The 21,792-nt window shown below is 50.7% G+C and overlaps 1 protein-coding gene across 7 annotated transcripts in view; it reads right to left on the minus strand.

Moving 5' to 3' along the window:
• Positions 1-1,768: 1,768 nt before the first annotated feature.
• Positions 1,769-21,792, minus strand: part of RILPL1 (Rab interacting lysosomal protein like 1) — a 42,823-nt gene continuing 22,799 nt past the window's right edge. The window contains exons 4-9 of one of the 7 annotated variants that reach the window (XM_081802376.1): positions 21,527-21,748; positions 17,912-18,079; positions 13,656-13,828; positions 11,836-11,928; positions 5,981-6,004; positions 1,769-3,374 (exon numbers count right to left, since the gene is read on the minus strand). In XM_081802376.1, the coding sequence (XP_081658502.1) occupies positions 3,230-3,374; positions 5,981-6,004; positions 11,836-11,928; positions 13,656-13,828; positions 17,912-18,079; positions 21,527-21,748 (825 nt within the window). In that variant the 3' untranslated portion in view covers positions 1,769-3,229. Of the gene's footprint in view, positions 3,375-5,980; positions 6,005-6,279; positions 6,368-11,835; positions 11,929-13,655; positions 13,829-17,911; positions 18,080-21,526; positions 21,749-21,792 lie in introns of those variants that run through there. The other 6 variants (XM_081802378.1, XM_081802379.1, XM_081802377.1 and 3 more) reach the window with 6 other exon arrangements.

Here is a 21,792-nt window from a genome sequence, read left to right on the forward strand (position 1 = left end):
ACTGCCTTTTTTTCTTCCCTGTTTTGGGCAGGGAGGCTGGCATTTAAAATGAAAAACCAAAGTTGCAGGCCTCTGGGGCTCTGGTTTGTGAAGCTCCAAAGAAGTGAGCGTGAAACAGAAATGAAGAGAAATCTATGAAAGGCTTCTGTCTGGTTCTGATAGATTGATTTGTCTTCTCCCTCTTGGACATCTGGCCTCCCATTTGTTTGGGGGCTGGATATATTGACCTTAGTTTCTGAGGGCTTTGAAAAGTACCATGCTCTTCACAGGATTTTCACAGAAGTGACACTTAGCGTTTTTGTTTTATCAATGGCTGTATCTTTGAAAGCTCAGGTTCTTAAAATTCAAGATGTTTCATGCAAAGTAAATGACTTAGTATCAAGACTCAACATATTCACGACTAGGTTTTTGCATTTGGAGTATGAATCTTGTTGTTACATAGGGAACCTGCTCTATCTTAAAACTGCTGTTAGCTGTTAGAACAGTTTTAGAAAAATAGACTCTTGGGGCACCTGGGTGGCTCAGTTGGTTAAGTGGCTGCTTTCGGCTCAGGTCATGATCCCAGGGTCCTGGGATCGAGCCCCACGTCGGGCTCCCTGCTCAGCGGGGAGCCTGCTTCTCCCTCTCCCTCTGCCTGCCTCTCTGCCTACTTGTGCTCTCTCTCTCTCTCTCAAATAAATAAATAAAATCTTTAAAAAATAGACTCTTTCCTTTGTAAACTTCCAGTGCAGAATTTTACCATCTCCCATGTCTCAAAAAACAGCCGCGCAGGAACACCCTTTTGATTTCACTCAGGTTTCACAAAGTGCTCCCTATTATGGCACCAAAAGTGTGTTATGGGTTAGAGTTGGTAGGTACTTCAGCTAAAAGAGCGCTCCACATCAAGGAAGCATGTGTGTCGAGACAGCATCAGAAGAAAGAAATCCAGGGCGCCTGGGTGGCTCAGTTGGTTAAGCGACTGCCTTCGGCTCAGGTCATGATCCTGGAGTCCCGGGATCGAGTCCCGCATCGGGCTCCCTGCTCGGCGGGGAGTCTGCTTCTCCCTCTGACCCTCCCCCTTCTCATGTGCTCTCTCTCATTCTCTCTCTCTCGAATAAATAGATAGAAGTCTTTAAAAAAAAAAAAAAAAGAAGAAGAAGAAAGAAATCCAGTCATGGTATTTACATTGTCCAAGCCAGCGGTTATCAACCCTGGGTACCAGAACATGGATGGATTACAAATATGCACACTCAGACCCAACCCTTGACATTCAGGCTTCATCTTGTATGGGCCTTGGGTAACCAAACAAAAAAAAATTGGTAGAGCCCCCACAGCAGGGACCTTAGCAGTAGCCACATGACAAAGGCATACACCCTATCACCTAGCAAGTAATTCTAGTTTATTCTGCAGACTGATGTATGTGTGCGAAAATGTGCAGTGCTGTTTTAGGCAGTAAAAGATTGGAAGGAAGCTCCCTGTCCATCACTGGGGCATGGACAAACATGAACAAATTATGCATCTACACGGTAGACCAGGGGTCCTTCGATCTTGGCACTATTACATCTGGAAGATTCTTTGTTGTGGGGCGCTGTCCTGAGCATTGTAGGATGATGAGCAGCATCCTTGGAGCCTACCCACTGGATGACATAGCAGTTGTAACAACCAAAACACCAAAAACATCTCCAGACATTGTCAAATGTCCCTGGGGGACACTGAGACCCACGTCTTATGTACTGATGTGGTCATCTCCAGGGTATTATAAGAAAAGAAAAGTACAGAATAGCACATATATAGTATGCTGCCATTTATGTTTAAAAAAAAAGGAAAAAATACATTTTGTTACATAACTGCATGTATATTTATAAGCTCTTTCAAAAAAGACACTCAAGAAACTGGCAACACTGGTTACTCCTGGGGAAAGGGCAACTAAAGTTGGCCAGGGGGAGGGGGGGTTCCTTCATACACCTGCTTTTATACTCTCAGAATCAACTGATAATTCTCGTGGGCAGTCAGGTTTGAGAACCACTGTGCAAAAGCAACATTATCCTGTCTGATCGTTATTTTCAGCAGTCTGGAAACAGAGTCCCCGTCGACTCTAAACCAACCTGATGGTTTCTTAGCAATGTGTAGATAGTGGACCTGTCAGACGTACTTGAGTGTTGTTAGCAAATGCTACCTCTCTCAATCTGTCAGCACCCAGCCTGTGCCCTGGGTTCTCTGTGGGTAGAGAGACGGTGCTGTTTCGGCAAAACCCCAGCTCACCAGATGCAGGCTTCTGGCTCTCTGTCTGCCACCACAGCCCCATGAGTCAGCCCGACATGCGGTCCCCAAGCAATCTCTTCACCCACTGCCCTCGCACTGGCGAGCCTCCCGGCCTCCTCCCCAGTCCTGCATCCCCTAGGCTCCCCCACCCCATTCCAAATCCGCTCTGGTACACTTGTCTTAATAGGGGACTAAGTGTTTGATATATGGAAGGCTAAAAGGAAGAAAGAAGCCAAGGGGAAAAAATTACAAATGGGAAAGGTTGCAATGTCTTATCCTTAGCAACTCTGGTTCGTACTGCAGAACTCACAGCTGATTCCAAGGCACTCGCTCGCTACATGCTCCAGGCAGTATCAGTAACAAGATGCAAAATAGAACCACCGGCTCTTGCAAGTCATCTCCAGTTTCTGCGCTGGACTGTCATCCATATTTTCTGTTGCTTCGCATCTAATCGGGGCCAGCTTGTCTGGCGACTTCGGAGGCCCCGCTTATCTAACGGATGCATCTTATATATTATGCTACCACCATGACAATTTCATGAATGATCTACTGAAAATCTACCACTTCCCTGCCTCCCACTTAAGTATGACAAATGTGTTAATAGAACCTCTACACACAGAATTTCATACAAAGCAAGTCAAACAGCAATTATAGTGGCATGTGATGTATTTGGCTTAAAGAAGCTTGTGTTACTGAAGTTAATGCAAAAGTCTGGCCTCTGCTCATGGTATTATTAAATATATATCCTAAGGGATCAGTCATCTATTATAAACGGTGATAGCCCTGGGTATAAATAAACATGTCTTTAGAGTTTGGCATCAGTTTTTCGGTGTGCTTTCCTCAAAGCAGACAGTCTGTTTTGAGGGATCAGTTCTGAGGGTGCATCTGAACCCAGAGGTGTGCAAGGTCGTGACACCTGGGGCTGCCAGGTTCCGCTGCAGGTGCTGGCGGGGGACAGTTCCGGTCCGAGGGCAGAGGGGGGCTGTGGTCACAGGTGCTGCAGGGCTTCCTGTCCTTGCTCCGTGTAACCGTCATCACGGTGGGAGTTGGCCCACTGGCCAAAGGACTCCTGGATGTGCACGTTCCTCTGCGTGTTGGCCAGACGCTTCTTGTCTCGGGAGAAGAAGCTAAACCTTTTTGGAAGAGAAAGAAAGAAATGAGAGCCGGTCCTTTGCTGTGCACTGTAGAGAGTTTCTGCCATGCCAGGACATACAGTAGCAAATGTGGAAGGAAGCACATCAATTCAAGGTGTGAAAGAAAAAGTGGGGGCACGGGTCAAAGTTATTTGAGAAAGCAGCAGGGGATTCTGCATGTCATTGTCACTGAACCTGGGAGGTGACACAGTGTGAACGGGGCATGCACATAGGTGATGTGTGATGCATCTTCTCTCTTAGGCACTGCTGACGGTCTCTTCCCATTACCAGTGGAAATAAAAAATGACTAGAAATATACATCTGGAGTTTCCTTACCCTAATGATGCAGAGAAGGTCATAACTGAAAGCCACATAGAGTTTAAGATGATTCTGACATAAAGAAATGAATGTTTTTAATTTGTTATGTAACGTGAATCAGGAAAGTACATATGCAGCACATCAAAGCCCAGATTTTGTGGATATGACTGCTAGAGAGGAGCCGAAAGTAGGTATTTTAGAAAAATGAGACAACTGAAAAATAATAGTACACATGGGTCTGTCATTGGATAAACACTGTGAATATTGTATGCAAATGAGATTGGGGAAAACACCAATTTACAGTGTCAAAAACTGAATTACGGGCGAAAGCCTTTAGAAGTTAGCACTGTAGGGGCGCCTGGGTGGCTCAGTCGGTTAAGCGTCTGCCTTCGGCTCAGGTCATGATCCCCGGGTCCTGGGATCGAGCCCCACATCGGGCTCCCTGCTCCGCGGGAAGCCTGCTTCTCCCTCTCCCACCCCCCCTGCTGGTGTTCCCTCTCTCGCTGTGTGTCTCTCTCTGTCAAATAAATAAATAAAATCTTTAAAAAAAAAAAAAAAAGCACTGTAACTTGCTACATGGCAGCAGCTAATGTAGACAAAGAGGGCTTTTTAAAACAGCTGTGATTACTGGGGCACCTGAGTGGCTCAGGTCATGATCTCAGGATCATGAGATTGCGCCCTGTGTCGGGCTCTGCTGGGCATAGAGCCTGCTTAAGATTCTGTCTCTCCCTCTCCTTCTGCCCACCCGCCCCCACACTCTCTTTCTAAAAAAAAAATAAAAAAAACAAAACCAAAACCAAAAACAGCTGCGACAACTGATCATTGATCAAAGTGAACCATCTGAAGCCTCAGAGATGAAGGAAGAAATCACAAACTGAGGGTTCTAGAGGGGAGGGGGGTGGGGGGATGGGTTAGCCCGGTGATGGGTATTAAAGAGGGCAGGTATTGAATGGAGCACTGGGTGTTATACGCAAACAATGAATCATGGAACACTGCATCAAAAACTAATGATGTAATGTATGGTGTTTAACATACATAATAAAATAAAAGATGAAGAAATCACAGGCAAGCTTATAAACTGGCCCATTAAAAAAAAATTTTTTTTTAAGTAGGCTCCACACCCAATGTGGGGCTTGAACTCACAAGCCTGAGATTAAGAGTCACGTGCTCGGACTCCCTCTCCCTCTCTCTCTCTCTCTCAAAAAATAAATGGGCCAGTTTAGGGGTGCCTGTCTGGCTCAGTCCATAGAGCATGTGACTTTTTTTTTTAAGAGAGAGAGAGCATGTGCAAGGGTGGAGGAGCAGAGGGAGAGGGAGAGAATCTCTCAAGACCCTGAGATCATGACCTGAGCCGAAATCAAGAGTTAGACGCTTAACTGACTGAGCCACCCAGGCACCCCAAAACTGGCCCAGTTGAAACAAGGTCTGCTTTGGCCCCACCTCCACAAAGACCAAGACCTTGGCCAGTAAACCTGATGTGGCCCACCTTGAATTTCCCCCAAAAACCTTTCCAGAATTGCCCACTGTCCTTTGATACTCCTACTTTCTAATGAGATTCATTCTACTCTCACCGAGTTCTGCTACTTTTGAATTTTGGTTTCTGAACTTGGTAAGAGAGATAATAGCTATGTTATGTTTCTCAGGGGGGCAGGAAGGAATAGGAATGCACTGCTGAGAAACTGAAGCTTCAGATCAACTATTTTTAGTTCTGTCTGTTCACCCAGTAGCCCTTTTTTTTTTTTTTTTTTTAAGTGCTGTGGCCTATGGAGTTCAGTTGTAATCACATCTGGGTGCAAATGATTTTACTATTCTGTGGTCACTGGACCCTACGATCACCTCCTACCAGGAATAAAGTGGTCTTTCATCGAAAGCTGGGGCAAGCCGAGTGTATGTGGAGAAATTCCGGCTAAAGTTTCTTTTCTCTACAACAGATATGTGCACTGACAAATGAAGGCGCAATGTTCACACTGGGTTATTTGTGAGCTCTTTCCATGGTGTAATGAGGGCAATTAGCTGGCCAAAAATACAGCAGCAACACATCACTGTTACATTTCACCTCTACCTGACTCACACAGGAAAGCCATGCGCCACTCCCTGTCCAAGGGGACACAGAGAGAAACAAAGCATTGGTCCCCTCCTCTGCTCTTCCTTTTTAAAAACACGACCAAATGGCTTTCTGGCGATGGCTTGGCAAAACAAAGCAGTTTAGAAAGCTAGGGCGTGAAGGTCGAAAACACAGCGTTAGTGTCACTCGGGGGTGGGGGTCACAGTGGGCACTGATTACTGACCCGTCACTTAAAGGACCTTCTTTACTGGATCATGGGCAAGGTGGTTTTTAGAATGGAAACAGAAAAAAGACAAAAAGAATTATCGGTGACAGAGCCGAGAATGCCATGGCTTCACTCGTGCATGTCAAGACTCACGAGGGCACGTTTGAAATCACACTCGACACCCACTTCAAATGGGAACACGCAGGTGATGGCCATGCAGCTAAAGTGGCCAAGGAAGGCGGGCCAGCCTCAGCAGAGCCGAAGCACACATTCCAGAGGCACAGCTCAAAACGAACCCACAAAAACCCAGTGCCTACAAGGGAAACAAGTCTTCGGACGGGCTGCAGTGTGGGGTCATCTATTATCAGTCCAGCTGCTACCATGGGCATTATGGCTGTAAAGATCCTGGTTAGAGAAGTACAGATAGACACAGAGAAGATAAAAACAGGGAGGCATGAAAAATAAACACACTACACACACAGGCCAGCTGAAGGGTTTGCTACGGCAGATGTCATGGGTGGAACTGTGTCCCCCTCCCCAGAACTCACGGTCAAGTCCTAACCCCCAGCAGCTCAGAAAGCAACTCTTTGGAGAAAGCATCCTTGTAGAGGTAACACGTTAAGATAAAGTTATACTGGAGAAGAGTGGATCTTTTTAAAAGGGGGAAATCTGGACACAGATGCTCCCACAGGAGGACCGCAAGGTGAAGATGAAGGCCGGGGTCCAGGCGATGCTTCTGCGGATCCGCAAAGATCCGCAGCAAAAAGATTGCCAGCAAACCACTGAAGCTAAAGAGGCACGAAACGTTCTCTCTCACAGCCCTCACAAGGAACCGCCCCTGCCGACACCTGGGTCTGAGGCTCCTCGCCTCCAGAGGCCTGAGACAAAGCGTTTGGGCTGTGGAAGGCTCCCCGCTTGTGATACTTGACTGCGGAGGCCCTCGGGGCTGAAAAGCAGGCCTGGGGTTGGGAAGGAAGGAGTCAAACCTGCCGTGGGTTAGTGGTGACACCCTCGGGTCGTCTCCCCCGACTGCCACACACTACAGGCTCCACGCCCCAAAGAAGGCAGCCAGGGGGCATCCAGGGGAGAAGATGAGGTGGCCCGGGTAGTCCGGGCAGGAGAACTGAGGCAGAGAGCCTGCATAAATCAGAGCTGACAGTGAATACTCATCAGTCTCTTGTCTTGGCAAGGAGAATGAAGAAGACTCCAGTCAAGCCACCAGAGCTGATTTTGAACTACGATTTTTTTTTTTTAAAGATGCTGGCTGGGAAGAGATAGGAAGGACTGTCTCAGATGAGGGTGGGGATTATCTGTGTTTAGATTTACCTCCGATACACTTCATGGAGTAGCTGGGAGTTGGCATCTTGGCAGAACCCACATGGGTATCTTCTCGTGGTGATGAGAAAAGCGGATACCTTTTGTCAAACAAATGGGCCCAATCCCCCGAGGACAGGCTCTCAGGGGCTCCAAGCCACACGGTTTTGCACCGACCTCTACCAGAACCCCTCTCGGCCTAGCAGGAACCCCCAAAGACACAGTCATCGTGCAGGGTGGCCCCAGACCCAGGGTGACATGCTTGCCTGCCTTCACTTGGGGTCAGACCAGTGCCCAGGGGCCTTGGGACGCCTGGAGGGTTCTGGCTGACTAACCATATGTGTCGCTGGACGCACGGCCCCCTTCCTTCCTATTCCAGGTGCCTCCCTGCAGGAACCACCTCCTCTAGAAGGACAGCCCCTTCCTTGAAAAAAGGCTGGCTTGTTTCGGTCGAACATTTATGTCCTGGACATGGTGTAGCTGGCTTTACCGACTTCCTCCCCACTGACGATTTCTAGAAGACTCAATCCAAATGAAGTTGCAACAGTGGCGTTTCAGGCCGTGCAACGGGCGGGGCTGTGAAGAAGCTATTTCTGGGCTGAAGCGAGGAGGGCGGTGGGTAGGAGGACAGGGACAGAATGCACTGTTGCCATGACTGCCTGATGCTTCGGGGCCGCCTACTCCGAAGGCCACCCTTGCCGGCATGTGTGACCAGCTGTTCCGCTCCATCGCTTCCGTGGCTGTCCCCGTGTCCCCACTGCCTGCTCCCCGCCCCCCCCGCCCGGCTCAGCCCTCCGCCCCGGCTCCGCAGAAAGTGTGTGAGTCTGTAGGGACCAAGAGATGCAGACCACACAAAGGGGGGCGCTGGTGCCTGGTGGCCACTGGGGACAACACTGGAGCCACTCCGTGCTCCCTCGTGACCTTCCCAGGCGGTGCCAACCTGGACTCTCCGGCCAGCAGCTGCTCAGTCACAAGCTATTCTTGGACCGTCTTCTGTTTTGACCAGAAGCAGGAGTTTCTGGTTCCCTTCACCAGTTCAGCCCAGAAACGTAGACGCTGACGTCCCTGGCTTGCGGTGCAATTGAGAGATAAGGGAACTGGGCAGTCCGCCTGCAGCTAGTGACTTGGCACAGGGTGAGGAAATGGGCGGGGGGGGGGGGCGCGGGAGGCAGAAGGCATGGGTTCAAATCCCAACTCTGACCCTTCCCAGTGGTCTGCTCTAAAGGAAGTCAATGGGCTTCTCCGGGCCCGTGACGCATCTGAGAAATGGGGCTAATCATCCCAGCTCTGAGTTTCTGACAGGGTGGACGATACCTTACTTCAGGTGGTGTGAGCCGATGAATAAAGCCCCTTCAAACCTCAGTGGGAGTTATTGCTCACTTGCCGGTGGATGGAGGAAACCAGGCAAGGGCGTGAAGCTGAGCTGGCAAGCAGCCATGACCTGTATTGGAAAGGCCATGTGACTAATATGCCTCAAAAGCAAGGGCGAAGGGACAAATGGACCCTAAGGGGTGCCAGAGGTGGGAGGGATGGAAAGGGAGGTAGGCATGGAACAACCGTCTTGAGAACCGCCATTCCCTACCCCAGCCCCCAGGGAAGATAGGTCCCTGCCCCTGGCTCTGGGCTCTGGGTTCGCACTGCTGCAGTTCCCAGTCAGCAGCCGAGCTGGACAAAGGCACCAGTGTCCTGCCTGGGCTGGTCAAAAGCCTTTTGTGCCAGCCTGATCATCCAGTCATCTGCTAGAAGGCCGGGGTGGCCACGGGACTGGCCACCTGCACCCTCTGGACGGGGTTTTCTGATCTCTCTCCCTCTCTGTTTCTCTCTCTCTGGCTCTCCAGTTCCAGCTGTTCCTACTGCCAGGCTCAGAGCCCTAGGTCTTGCTGAGCAGAAAGAGGCCACACTAAATGGGAGAAGGGCCGAGCATCCTTTGTGGAACAATCTGGAAAAGAGGATTTGACACCACAGCTCCTTAAGGTGTGGGTAGAAGAACCAGTGGGAAGAAGATTGCTAGCTAATTCTGATTACTTTCCTCTGGATTTTACCCAGTTGGGGATTTGCAAAAGCCAACTCTTAATTGCCTTTCTGTGAGGAAAGGGGGCCGGAGCAGAAAACTACAAAATCAGGACAGCCCGGCTTTGGAAGGCAGGCTTAGAAATGCGTATGTCTTAGAATTACAGTGCTGGAGACGTTCTGCATGCGGCACACGTGGAGATGCTAAAAAGGCCTGATTTTTAAAGACCTGCCAATGAACAGCTCAAGGAAGCACAGGGATGGTCTCTTGGTCCTGCCCCTCCTCAGCCCAGGGGCGGACTATGAGGGCCCATGAACTTTTTCTCCGCTCCCCCAGCTTTTCACCCAAAGTGATAGCTGTTGAAACACAAAATTGATTATGCTCATCCTTACCTGTGCGTGGGGCCAGCAGGTGGCTCAGAGTTTAAGCAAAGTCAATCCCATTTCTTAGCACTGGATGAGAAACCCTACCCAAAGGCGAGTTTCCCTGGGTACCGAGTACATCATACATTGAGACCGAAGGGCTCCCCCTCCCCCATGATTAGGCTACAGTGGACACCCATACCTTCTGTCTGCCTAGCCCTCTGATCTGCGTGGGGCCCATCCTTCCCCTAATTTCAGTCCATCTGAACCAGACCGAGTTAGAGCTATCCCAGCCCCAGGCATGAGGAGGAGACCCTGACCTGGCCGATGGATGCACTGCTCTGTGGTTGGCATAGAGGCCATGTGACCCGGTCTGAGCCAATGAGACTCGATTCCATGACTGCTGTGGAAAATTCTCTTCCCACTGGAGTTTCAGACCAAAGAAAGTAGAAGCCTGAGCTGATGTCTGCCATGTTGCCACCCTGAGGGACAGCGTGTCCAAGAATACAGCCCACGTAAGGAAAACCAAGCCAGAGGTGGAGGAAATGAAGCAGAGCCCTGATGACAAGGCCTGGATCCAGCTGAGCCTGAAGCCAGCCTGGCCTGGGAATTCTGGGTTCCTCAGCCAACAGTTTTCTTTTCTTTTTTTTTTTTAGCCAACAGTTTTCTTAAGTTACTCTGAGCTGATTTTCAGTTACCAATGTTAGATTACTAATACGTAGCCAAATGGTGTTAGGATTCAGAGGAAGCTTTTCTGGTTCCAAGCTTCACTCCTAATAAAGTGCCGACCTCTAACCAGAACTGGGGACCCCACGCAGAGATGCAGGGCCAAGCAAATAAGCAATGTGAAGCTGGCAAGAAAGGCTGGGGAAGGGGCCATGTGCTCCCGTGCACACTCTACAGGGCCGCCACCCCCTCCCAAGAGGAGAGGCTCGGGCAGTCACAGGGCTGCACACATTCTGTATTGCCCTTCCCATCCACCATCGCTGAGCATCAAGTCACTTCACGGGGGTCAGAGCTAGCCAAGAATTTCCCAATGTAACTGGTTTTTAAAGGTTGAAGCACCCAAGTAACACCCCAATTGCTCTCCCCACATGCTCCCGGTGGCTTTCCAACCCACGCCGCCTGCTTTCACAAGGCTTCCGCCAGAGTTTGGGAGAAAGAGAGGAGGCCTCTTCTGTAATAAGCCGTGGGTACAGATGGAAGGCCAGGAGCCAGGAAGACCCTCTTGGGGGAGATAACAGGCTACAAGACAATAGTGTGAGTGTGCGTACCCGGCAGATAGTCTGAAATGTGGGCTCTGGGGCCAGGCTGCCTAGGTTTGAACCCTGGCTCTGCCTCTTAATAGCTGAATGTCCTTAGGCAGCTGCCTCAGTTTCCTTAGCTATAACATGGGAATGACAGTGCCTCTACCTCACAGGGGTATGGTGGGGACTCGATGAGCTCCTCTCTCTGCAGGAACGGTACCTGGCAGACCATAGCCAACCAGACCAGAGCTTTTCACCCTTTATCTGAAGGGCTGCAAGGGTCAACAACCTGAAACTGTATGCACAGCTGTATGTGTGGTTTTTCTCCTCCCCCAAGGAGAGGGTCTACAAACTCTCTGAATCTCAAAGCAGTCTTTGAGAACCGCTCAAGTAGCTTTAAGTCTGGTTGAACGCAAGGCTGAGTTCTTTCGTTCTTGTGTGTTCCCCATAGCAAACATGGCCTGACTCTGCATGGATTATGTAGGAATAAATACTTTCTTACGGGAGGGTGGGGGAGTCGTCACAGAAATGCACAGATGGGGTGACCAGGGGCCATTCCAGGCCTTTGCAAGCTGGGGTTGCAGGCCCTTCGGATGCATGAATCTCCCCTGCCAGCCTTATTTGCTGCCCAGAGACACACCCCACCTGATACACTCAAGCCCTGAACCTCAGCCACAGGCCCCACCCCCTTTCCATCCTCTCAGCCTTACCCAAACCTCTCTGCCTGGGAACCCCCCTGGAGGAACTCAGCATTCAGGTGCAGAGATGAGCTCAAAGTCGAGGGCCAGGCGCCACGTGCTCCGGGGTTAAGCCTGTCTCAGCAGGAGGTGGTTAGTGACAAGCCTGGCCCCGGAGCAGGTGCCCAGAAGTGAGAGGCTGTGTGAACCACCAGGTCAGCTGTGCGCGAGCAGCCCCACACTCTAGAAGCATGTCACTTACAGTCGCTTGATCCCAGACTCCGGCTGGGGGGACATTCTCGGGTGGACGACCGGTGGAGGTTGGGGTATTCGATTTTCCTCTTCTATTTCTTCACTGGAGAGGGTTGAGAGGCGTGAGATAAGAGAGTCAAAAATTCTGTGAGAGCTGGAATATTCCAGAAGGGTATTTGTCTAATGGTCTGGGAGGGCTTATACTGGGAATAGGGGGACCTAGGAAGATGGCAAAAGTGGCCTGTACCCCAACAGTCTCTTTGCCTGGGGGGTCTGGCCTCTTAGCAATGGGCATGGCCAGCTAAGAGAAGGGGTCATCCACTGGAGGCAGTGGATGTGGGTGCCTGTGGTCCCTTTGGCCCAGTTGGTCAAATGTGAAGAATTTCAGGAAAGGAACCCCCATCTCAAAAAGGCAATTTTCAGTTTCCTTTGAAGAATCTAGCCACATAGAACTACTTCCTGTCTCCTGTCCTTGACAAATGCTGTCTCCATACCTTTGTGTTTCTTCCATCTGGAATATGGCACCCACCCCTCAACATCTCCCATACCTGAACAGTACCCTATCCTTTAGGGAAAGCCCAGTTCAAATGCCACCCCCCTCCATGAAGCCTTCCTGATTTCTACCCCATCCCTGAGAAGTGATCTCCCCCTTTGAACAGCCAGTGCACACAGTATCAGTAAAACTTTCTTATGTGCCAGGCATACAGTGGGTTTTCAATAAAAATACGTGGTACTATATCTTCTGTGCATCTCTTATTTTCCCTACTGGATCAGGGGCCACATCTGGTGCATCTGTCCTTTTGGCTTTCCATTCAAGAAGTATTTGTTGTGCACCTACTCTGTGCTAAGCTCCATTCTAAACTTGGAAACTTAGCCATGAACAAGACAAATATGCTTTCTCGTCTCATGTTGTCATAGTCTGTTATGGAAACAGACAATAAAACAAGCACATTAATGAACAGGATTAAAGTAAGATGGTGAAGGTCCATGAAAAAAGTAAAACCGAGTAAAGTGACAGTGACTGGAACAGGGCACTCCTTTGGATGAGTGGTAACGGGGAAGGAAAACTCTCTGAGGAGGTGACCCCTGACTTGAATCCTGAATGACCAGGAGTCAACCATGAGAAGAGCCCAGGGGAACGTTTCCCCAGCTACAGGACCAGCACATGCAAAGGTCCTGAGGAGAAACAAGTGTGGACTTTTAAGAAACCAGTAGAGGGATAGTGTGTATGAAGCTGAACAAGTATGTGGCAAGCACACCCGAGGAACTGGACTCACTGAAATGTGAACAGCCGCAGGGCTAGTGGCTACCATATCAGACAGTGCAGCTCTAGTAAGTGCAAGGAGTTCACTGGCCGTGGGCTGAATGAACAAATACTTAGGCTGTACGGCTCTACCATCTCTAATCTACAATTCTAAAATCCAAAAAGCTCTAAAAATGAAAATTCACTTTTTGGTCATTCATTTGGTGGCAGAACGTGAAATGAGCTCTCATGAGCCTGCTTATCGTGGTTATTTATCGCATGTAGGACGAACATTCACATCTTTTGCTGTGAAAATATTAACGTGTTTGATGTTGGGGAGCTGTCCCACATCCTGGGGGCGGATGTTATCTATACACCATCTGTGGACTATTCCTTTCTCACAGCTGCAAAGTTCTGAATCATAAAACGCACCTGGGCCTAAGAGTTTCAGAAAGGGCTTGTGAGGCGTGTGTGTAAGTCCTTCCGGCCCGACAGGGTCCCCGGAACGGAGACAGGTGCAATCCCTGTCTTCCCAAGACCTACAACCCCAGAAAGCAGACAGCCTGGGGGCTCCCGGGGACGCTCACCTCTTGTAGTACGTCAGCTCCTCCTGCAACAGAAACACTTTGGACTTGAGTTCGTTCCTCTCGTGTAGTACATCCCGCAGCTCCTGCAGCGTGAACCGGGGGCGGTTGGGGTCCTTGAGATCCATGGCCACCTTCTCCGCCTCCGAGGCACACTCCTCCCCGCCCGGCTCCGTCTGGAGGAGGCAGAGATGCTGCTAATGAATTCCTGGCGGCCACCGGCAGCGCCCACTCCACATCCTGCCAGAGCCCAAATTTCCCACCCTCCCGGGGCCTCTGCAGCTTGCCGGGGGCGCTATTTTAAGAACTCGCGGGCGGCCTGTGCTCACGTTTGTGCAGTCGGTGTCCCTTTGGAGACGAAAGCCAGCGGCCACCTGTTCATTGTTCACCTTCTCACTAGCTAGACCTGCTGTCCTGGTGCCTCCCCACCTGACTCAGGGTCTTCTTACAAATAACATGAAAGGGAGTCCAAGGAGAAGAAAACAGCATGGCTCAAATGCTGCCACCCTCATCAATCTGCTTTCCTTTTCCCACATTCTCGCCTCATATTCTTACTAAGACCATTGCTAATTTAGCCAGAGTTGTTAGAATTAGAGCTCATGCACAATTTTCTCTGCCTTTTTCTTTTCTTTTTTTTTTTAAAGATTTTATTTATTTATTTGACAGAGAGAGACACAGCGAGAGAGGGAACACAAGCAGGGGGAGTGCGAGAGGGAGAAGCAGGCTCCCGGCCAAGCAGGGAGCCCGATGCGGGGCTCGATCCCAGGACCCTGGGATCATGACCTGAGCCGAAGGCAGACGCTTAACCGACTGAGCCACCCAGGCGCCCCTCTCTTCCTTTTTCATCTGGCATTAAGTCACATAAGTTTTCCCACGTGTTACTGGCCTTCTGGTCAAGCCCTCTCCTCCCCCAAGGCTAAGGGCATCTGTGCTCTGGAGGTCAGTGGGAGCCCGGGGGGGGGGAGGGCGGGGGACAGGTAGGAGCATAGCAGGTGTGAGATGCAGGGCATTTCTCTTCCACGCAGGTCACTCAGATGGATCCTACCATGCTAAATCACCTGCCCCAGGCCAGACCCAAACCCTGTCCTCCCTCTTTCTCACAGCAAGAAGGTTTTTTTTTTTCCTAAAAAAACCCAAACTGTGGTAATAATATACACTTAACATAAAATTGACATTTTAAAATATACAATTCAGTGGCATTTAGTACATTCACAACGTTGTGCGATCACCACCTCTGTCTAGTTCTGGAACATTTTCATCTCCCCCAAAGGAAACTCCATACCTATTAACAGTCATTCCCTAATCCCTCCCACCCCAGCCCCTGGTGACCACCATCTGCGTTCTGTCTCTATGGATTTGCCTTTTCTGGACATTTCGAATAAATGGAATCGTACAGTATGTTTCCTCTTGTGCCTGGCTTCTTTCAGTTAACATGTTTTCAAGGTTCATCCATGCTGTAGGGAGTCAGGGCTCTATTTCTTTCAATGGCTGAATACTATTCCCATGTATGGATATGCCACGTTTTATGTATCCTTTATCCACTGATAGGCATTTGGGCAGTTTCCACCTTTTGGCTGGTGTGAATAGTACTACCACGAACATCTGTGCACAAGGATTTGTCTGAACACCTGCTCCCAGTTCCTCCGGGTGGGTACCTAGGGGTGGAGCTGCTGGGTCACATGGTGACTCTGTGTGTCGCTCTTTGAGGAACGGCCGAACTGTCTTCCACAGCGGCTGCCCTACTTTTCACTCAGCAGCGGAGGAGGGTTCCACCTTATCCACATCCTTGCCAACTCTGGTGTTTTTTTTTCCCATTTTTTGAAAGCAAGGAAGTTCTTGCAAGCTGCCCCCAGGTCAGCTGGCCAGATCTGCAGGTGGCCCATACTCTCCCGGCGTTCCTGACACCCTTGAACCGCCAGTATCCCATCATCCACTGGAAGGAGTGGACACAAGTTCAGGACAACAGTGGTGAAGCTCTGGAACAGGGGAATATGGGATTGAAATACAGACACAGCCCCCCCCCAAACCCCCACAGCAGCACAGGGAGAAAGGCACTCTGACCCAGATGGTGACACAAGGCCAGGACGTTGAAGGACCCAGGAAGGCAGAGCCGAGATGCCTGTGTCCTGGGAGTCAGAATGGGCTGTTCTGGGAAAGGACACTTGAAAGGAGACACCACCCACCAGGGCAGATCAGGTGACAGAAGAGTCACCCAGCAGGGGAGGGACGTGGCTGCAGCAGAAAATGGACGCCTGACAGATGGGCAGTGGAGTGGGGCTCCCACCCAAGAAGTAGGGGAGGAAATGTTGGACGATATAACGTCCCAAGAAGGTACTCGAGGCACCTGCTGATGCCACACCTTCAGGGGGTGCTGTGTCCTCAGGGTTCGTCTTCGGCGTCCACCTCCTACAGAGCCGCATAGCCGGACGGGGTCCTCTACCCAAGGCCGTGCAGAGCAAGTAGCTGGTATTCAGCAGCGCTCACTAGCACTGGATCCCTTCTCTTCCCCCGCCCGGGTTAGCCACAGAGCATCCCTGAAGGTCTGTAATGAATATTCAATGAATACATGGCTGTCTCAGTAAACACTGGATGTCTCGATAAACATTCAACATTCATCGAGCATCAACTCTGTGCCTGCTGGGCACTGAGCTGATGAGATGAATCCGGTGGGAGTGGAAGGAAGAGACACACAGAGGAAAACTTACAGGGTCAGATGATAAGAGAGGAGCAAGGACATCAAACTCTAACTGGGAAGGGTCATGGAAGCCGTTACTGCAGATGCGGTCTCTGTGCATGGGGTCTTGACGAATGTGTAGGAGTTCACCAGGAAGTTTGGGCCCAGCCTGGCCCCCACACACATTTTGTTTGGCCTTCACTGTGTTCTAGAACTTTTTTTTTTTATTATTATTTTTTTAAATTTATTTATTCATGAGAGTGAGAGAGAGAGAGAGGGAGAGAGGCAGAGGCAGAGGGAGAAGCAGGCTTCCTGCTGAGCAGGGAGCCCGATGCAGGGCTCGATCCCAGGACCCTGGGATCATGACCTGAGCCGAAGGCAGACGCTTAACCATCTGAGCCACCCAGGCACCCCTCCGGAACTTTTTGGAATTAGTTTCCAACAGTTTTATATTGGGGGATTTCACACTAAAGTTTGGGTCTTGGGCTTCCTTTTGGAAAGAATACTGGAAGATTGGGTCACACTGGGTCCACATGGTAACACTGGGCTGGTCCTACGTGGCAGCTATTGCCTTCTATGTGTTCTTTCCAGCTTGCTCAGCCCCTACCCCTTTTTCCTTCCGTGCCCGGGCCCCATAGGCACTGGCAGCCCAGGCTATGGACCCAAACCTCAGGCTCACACACTCCCTCCGGACACAGCCGGTTTCTGCTTACCCCCATGGGTTGTGAGCACCCGAGACATCGAAGGGCTTCCTCAGGCCTGAGGTCTTTTTCTCTGGAGGAGGGATGGCTCTTCAGTCAGGGTAGCAACCCGATGCCCTAGAGCTTGGGGGATTCCCAGACAGGTTTGCAAAAAAAGCCCCGACTTCCAGGACCATTGCCTGGGAGTGCAGCTTTGCTGGAAGCCAGCAGGCACTAATGCAGCGCCCTTGGATGGGCCTGTCCTGGGAGAGAGACTGAAAAGGCTCTTTCCAATATGGAAATCAGGCCCATCGGCAGTGGGTCTTCTAGGCTTACTCCACGAGGGACCATGGAGGTGCCTGGGGTTATCGAGGATTGTCCGCTGGGCCCCGGAGGCACTTTGGGCACAGAGGGAGATGCCCTGAGGCCCCAGGCACTCCCCAGGGAGGCCCAGGAGAACCCGCTGACAAGCAGCAGGACCAGAGTGGCCGAAATGGAAGCAACATCCTCCACCAGAGCCCCGCGTCCTTAGGCCTGGCCTCTTGGACCCACTTCCCCTGCGTGGGCACATCAAGGCCACAATGCTCCGGCAGCCCCTCGAACATATTTCTGAACAGCCCCTGGCCCAGCAAGGGGGAGTGACTGTGCCCTGGTCACCCCCGGTAACTTCTAGGCCCACCATGCACACATTCAGCCAGAAAACCTGGCTTCACACGCCAGCCATTAGGCCCCATCTGCTTTCCCCATGCACTTAAACAACACACACACACTTACGAAGACATCAGAATTTGTAAGGCACAGACGTCAAGTAGGTAACTATTAACGTCAGTTTTCTTACTGATTTTATATGAAGTCTTTAGACAGGGAGCCCACCAAATCATTTTCTTAGGAGTTTCTATGTCTACCTGTGAAAGGCAGGAAGCTTCCGTGTGAAAACATGAGGAGCTGGATGAGTGAGAAAACACTGAGCGAAGAAGCTGGTCAGGACCACATGTCCCACGACTCCGTTTCCCTGAAATGTCTGCAACAGGCAAATCCGTAGAGACAGAAAATAGCTTCGTGGTGGCCAGGGGCTGCAAGGGGCAGAGATGGGGAGTGGCTACTTGTGGGTACGGCGTTTCTTTTTACGGTGATGGAAACGTTCTAGATAGTGGTGTTGGTTGTACGAGAGAGTAAATATACTAAAACCCATCGCATTGTATACTTTCAATAGTTGAATTATATCTCAATAACTATGTTACAAAAATATACCAGGAGCTTTGTTTACTGGAGATCACAGTGAAATGACAGTGACATAGCTCAGAAAGGATTGCATGAATCAAGGGGGAGAACCGGAGTAATCTAGGCATTGATGAGAACGGACTCCTCCCCAGCTCTGGATCCCTCCATAGCTCCCATCTCCTCTTACCAATCTCGTGCCAGGACTAGCCCACCATCCCAGCCGCACCTGCTCATTCTCCAGTCTGGCTCACGTTCTTTCTCCTGTCTGGGGTGGCCTACCCCCACATTCCACCCCAGACATCCTACCCATCCCGTAAGACCCATCTCAATGCCTTGAACACCTGCCCTGCCCTCGCTTCCCACTGAGAATTCATTGTGCCCTCCTCCAATCCCACGGCCCTTGATCCCAGCCACACTATTTGATCTACTGAACCAAGTCAAGCTCATTCCCCTCACTTATCAGACAGGAAGCTGAGCACCAAAATGATGCATGAGCCCCAGGTCACACAGCTGCAGGTGGAAAGCCACCATGGCCTGCGGCTTCCCTGTTTGAGTGACAAGCACCTTGAACTCCACCCAGCTCTGAGGGCGGGAGTCAAACCCAGCAAAGGCACCCTGAGTTTGGGAACAGACTCTGCAAAGCAGCTCAGTGGGTTAATTATAACTGCTACCTGACTTTACTCCTCCATTTCTGTGCCTCCCCGCCCCCCCTTTCCAGCAAGAGAAACTGAAACAGACAGGCAGGCGGGCCAAGGAGGTATGACATGTCCCTGTCCTTGTTGCTAAATAGAGTGTTGTGGCTGGGGTGGTGTCCTCAGGACCTGGGTTTCGACCGAGCCCCTACTGCCCAGGAGGAGACAGGCCTGAGTTCTCATGGGGCACAAGAGGCTGGAAGGGGTACACCAGGGGAGGAGGGGAGTAACTGTGCCAAGCTGCCTAGCAGCTGTTTTTGGCATCTGCCTCATCCCCTGCATCCCACTGCCATAGATTTGGGTTAGCCCTTGACTTTCTTGCCTGGATTATTGCAAAGGGCTCCCAACAGCCATGTTCTGCCATCAGCAACCTCCTTGTTCAAACTGTCCTCCATAAACTCAGAGCTGATCCCATTACTCCCTTGCCGAAGCCTGTGGAGGGATCCACATTCCCCATGGCCCAGAGCTGCGTGTGTGGCATTCTGGGCACTGTAGGTAACAGCTGCGTCTTTGCCTGCCCTGCATCTGTTTCCGTACTTCTCGGGGCTGAGTCCTTGCAGCTGTCCTCTGGAGAAACTCCCCTAGCCCCACTCTCAGCGCATGAGGCATGGATGGGCACCACGAGGGGTAGCCATATGACTCAGGAATGGACACCATGCATATTCTAGACCTCAGGCCACCATGACTGGTTCAGTGATGGGCTGAGGAGAGGGTTTCCTGAGACTTGCTGGGAATTTGGGAAAGAGGCAACTTCTTTTCACTGGGGTTGCAAAGCTGATAAGAGTACCAAGGGCCACGATATGGCATAGCCTACCTGAGAACAACATCAACACAGAGGAAAGCAAAGCTGAGACATCTGATAGCATCATTTGGGCACCTGGAACCAGCTATACCTGAAGCCATCCTTAACTCAAAGTTTTTAGCTATACAACCAAAAATTCTTTTTTTAAATCCTTAAACCCATTTTAATTTAGGCTTCTGTCATTTTTGGCCAAAAACTAGCCCTAACCTCTCCCTTTTAAGACTTCGTTCCCTTACCTCCCTAACTGTATCCCAGGTTCCTGTCCTTCAGAGAACCTAGAAGTGTCTGGCCTGAAAGATTCCTACTGACTGTGCTGGCACTTGGGCCAACCTGATGGTGAGCTCATCTGTCTTACCTCCCCGACCTGTAACCAGGAAACTAGCACAGTGCCTGCAAACTGGAAACAGTCAATAAATATTTGCTGGAAGAAAGAGTAAGCCCCGAGCTTTTCCCTAAGAGTCCACTATGCTTTTCTGAAGCAGCATATCCATCATCTTCATCTACCTCTCAAAATCTTAGCATTGTGAACACTGACATCCAGCTGAAGGGACAGCTCTTCCATGAAACTGCACACCACCCCCATCAGGATTAACTGTTCTACTTCTGCGTTGCTGGCACCCCCCCCCGGGGGGCACATCTTCGGGGGAGACACCTCTGGCACCCCATGTCGCAGCCCTGGGCCCATGTGGATTTTCGCTGCAGCTGTGGTGTAGTCCCACCCATGCGGATGGGGCCCCGCCTCAAGCACACACTGCATGTCTTCCCACTCATGCCCTGAGATCTGCTCTATAAGTTCCACCCAGGAATATCAGGGAGATAACACCCCCGCGGGCTACCCTCAGCTACTGGGGGCAGGTGCAGGCGGATAAATTTATGTTCCAAGCCTTTCTCCTCCAGAAAGACGGTTCTGGGACATGGTCTATGTGCTTCTCAGAGGTCCCAGCAGGACTGAGCTCCCACCGCAGCCCCAATAACACACACTCAAATTCACTTTTCCTTCTCCCCTGTCTCACGCCTCTGATCTCCTGCCCATTTTCCTCTTCTCAAGCTTTGCCTCAAGGGAACCCAGACGAAGACAATCTCTTACCACTAAGAGAGTCCCCTCCCACCTTAAGTGTGACGCCACTTGGAGGTGCCCAAGTCTGTCTCCTGCACTGGGTTGTAAGCTCTTTGAAGCTCCACAGTACTCAGCACAGTGCTCTCAGGTAGAAGACCAAACTCCACTCTGTGGCCTACCTGGCCCGCAGGACTGACCCCTACCTATCTCTCTGACCTCACTCAGACCTTCTTCCTCCTCCTCCCCCTGCATACCAGCCACCCTCGCCTTCTTATCCTTTCTCGATTCCATTGCAATTTCTCCTGCCACAGGGCCTTTGCATGTGCCACCCCCCCGCCTGGAACTCACTCTCCATTCACTTGTTTACTCTCATTCTTTTAGTCACTTCCTTCGAAAAGTTTTGACTCCTCCAGATGATTGTGGCAGCTGACACTTTAAATGAACTAACTCATTTAGTTCTCATAATAATCTGGCGCTAAGTACTATTATTATTCCCATTTTAGACTCGAAGAAACTGAGCCACAGAAAGGCTAAATAACTTATCCAAGGTCATGGAGATAGTAACAGGCTAGACTGAACCGAAGCAGACCAGCTCTAGCATCCACACAGTTAGCTACACACCATAGCTCCTCCCAGGTTCCTCCCATTTCCCTCAAGCGTAATGGGGAAAGCAAGGCAGCCTTGCCCACCTCAAGCCAGCTCACAGACCTACCTTCCCATCTGCTTCAGTGGCTGGCTTCCCACTTACCTCGGGCTCCTCCCCTCCATTCTGGCTGAGTTCGCCCTGCAGCCTCTCTCGCAGCTTCCCAAGCTCTGCCCGTAGGCTGCCCATCTCCTGTTCCTTGGTTTGCAGATCTGCCTCTAGTTCTACCTTCTGTTCAATCAGGGCCTTCCCCTGGGCCTCCACCACTGTGACACGGTGCCGGAGGTCGTGGTTGATCTTCATCAACCGGGTCTGCTGTTGTTGCAGCTGGAGAAAGAGGAAGGCCATTTATGGGGCTGCCACATACAGTA

Source organism: Leptonychotes weddellii, chromosome 13 (assembly GCF_054177405.1).
Source record: "Leptonychotes weddellii isolate Sample4059 chromosome 13, ASM5417740v2, whole genome shotgun sequence".
NCBI lineage: Eukaryota > Metazoa > Chordata > Mammalia > Carnivora > Phocidae > Leptonychotes > Leptonychotes weddellii.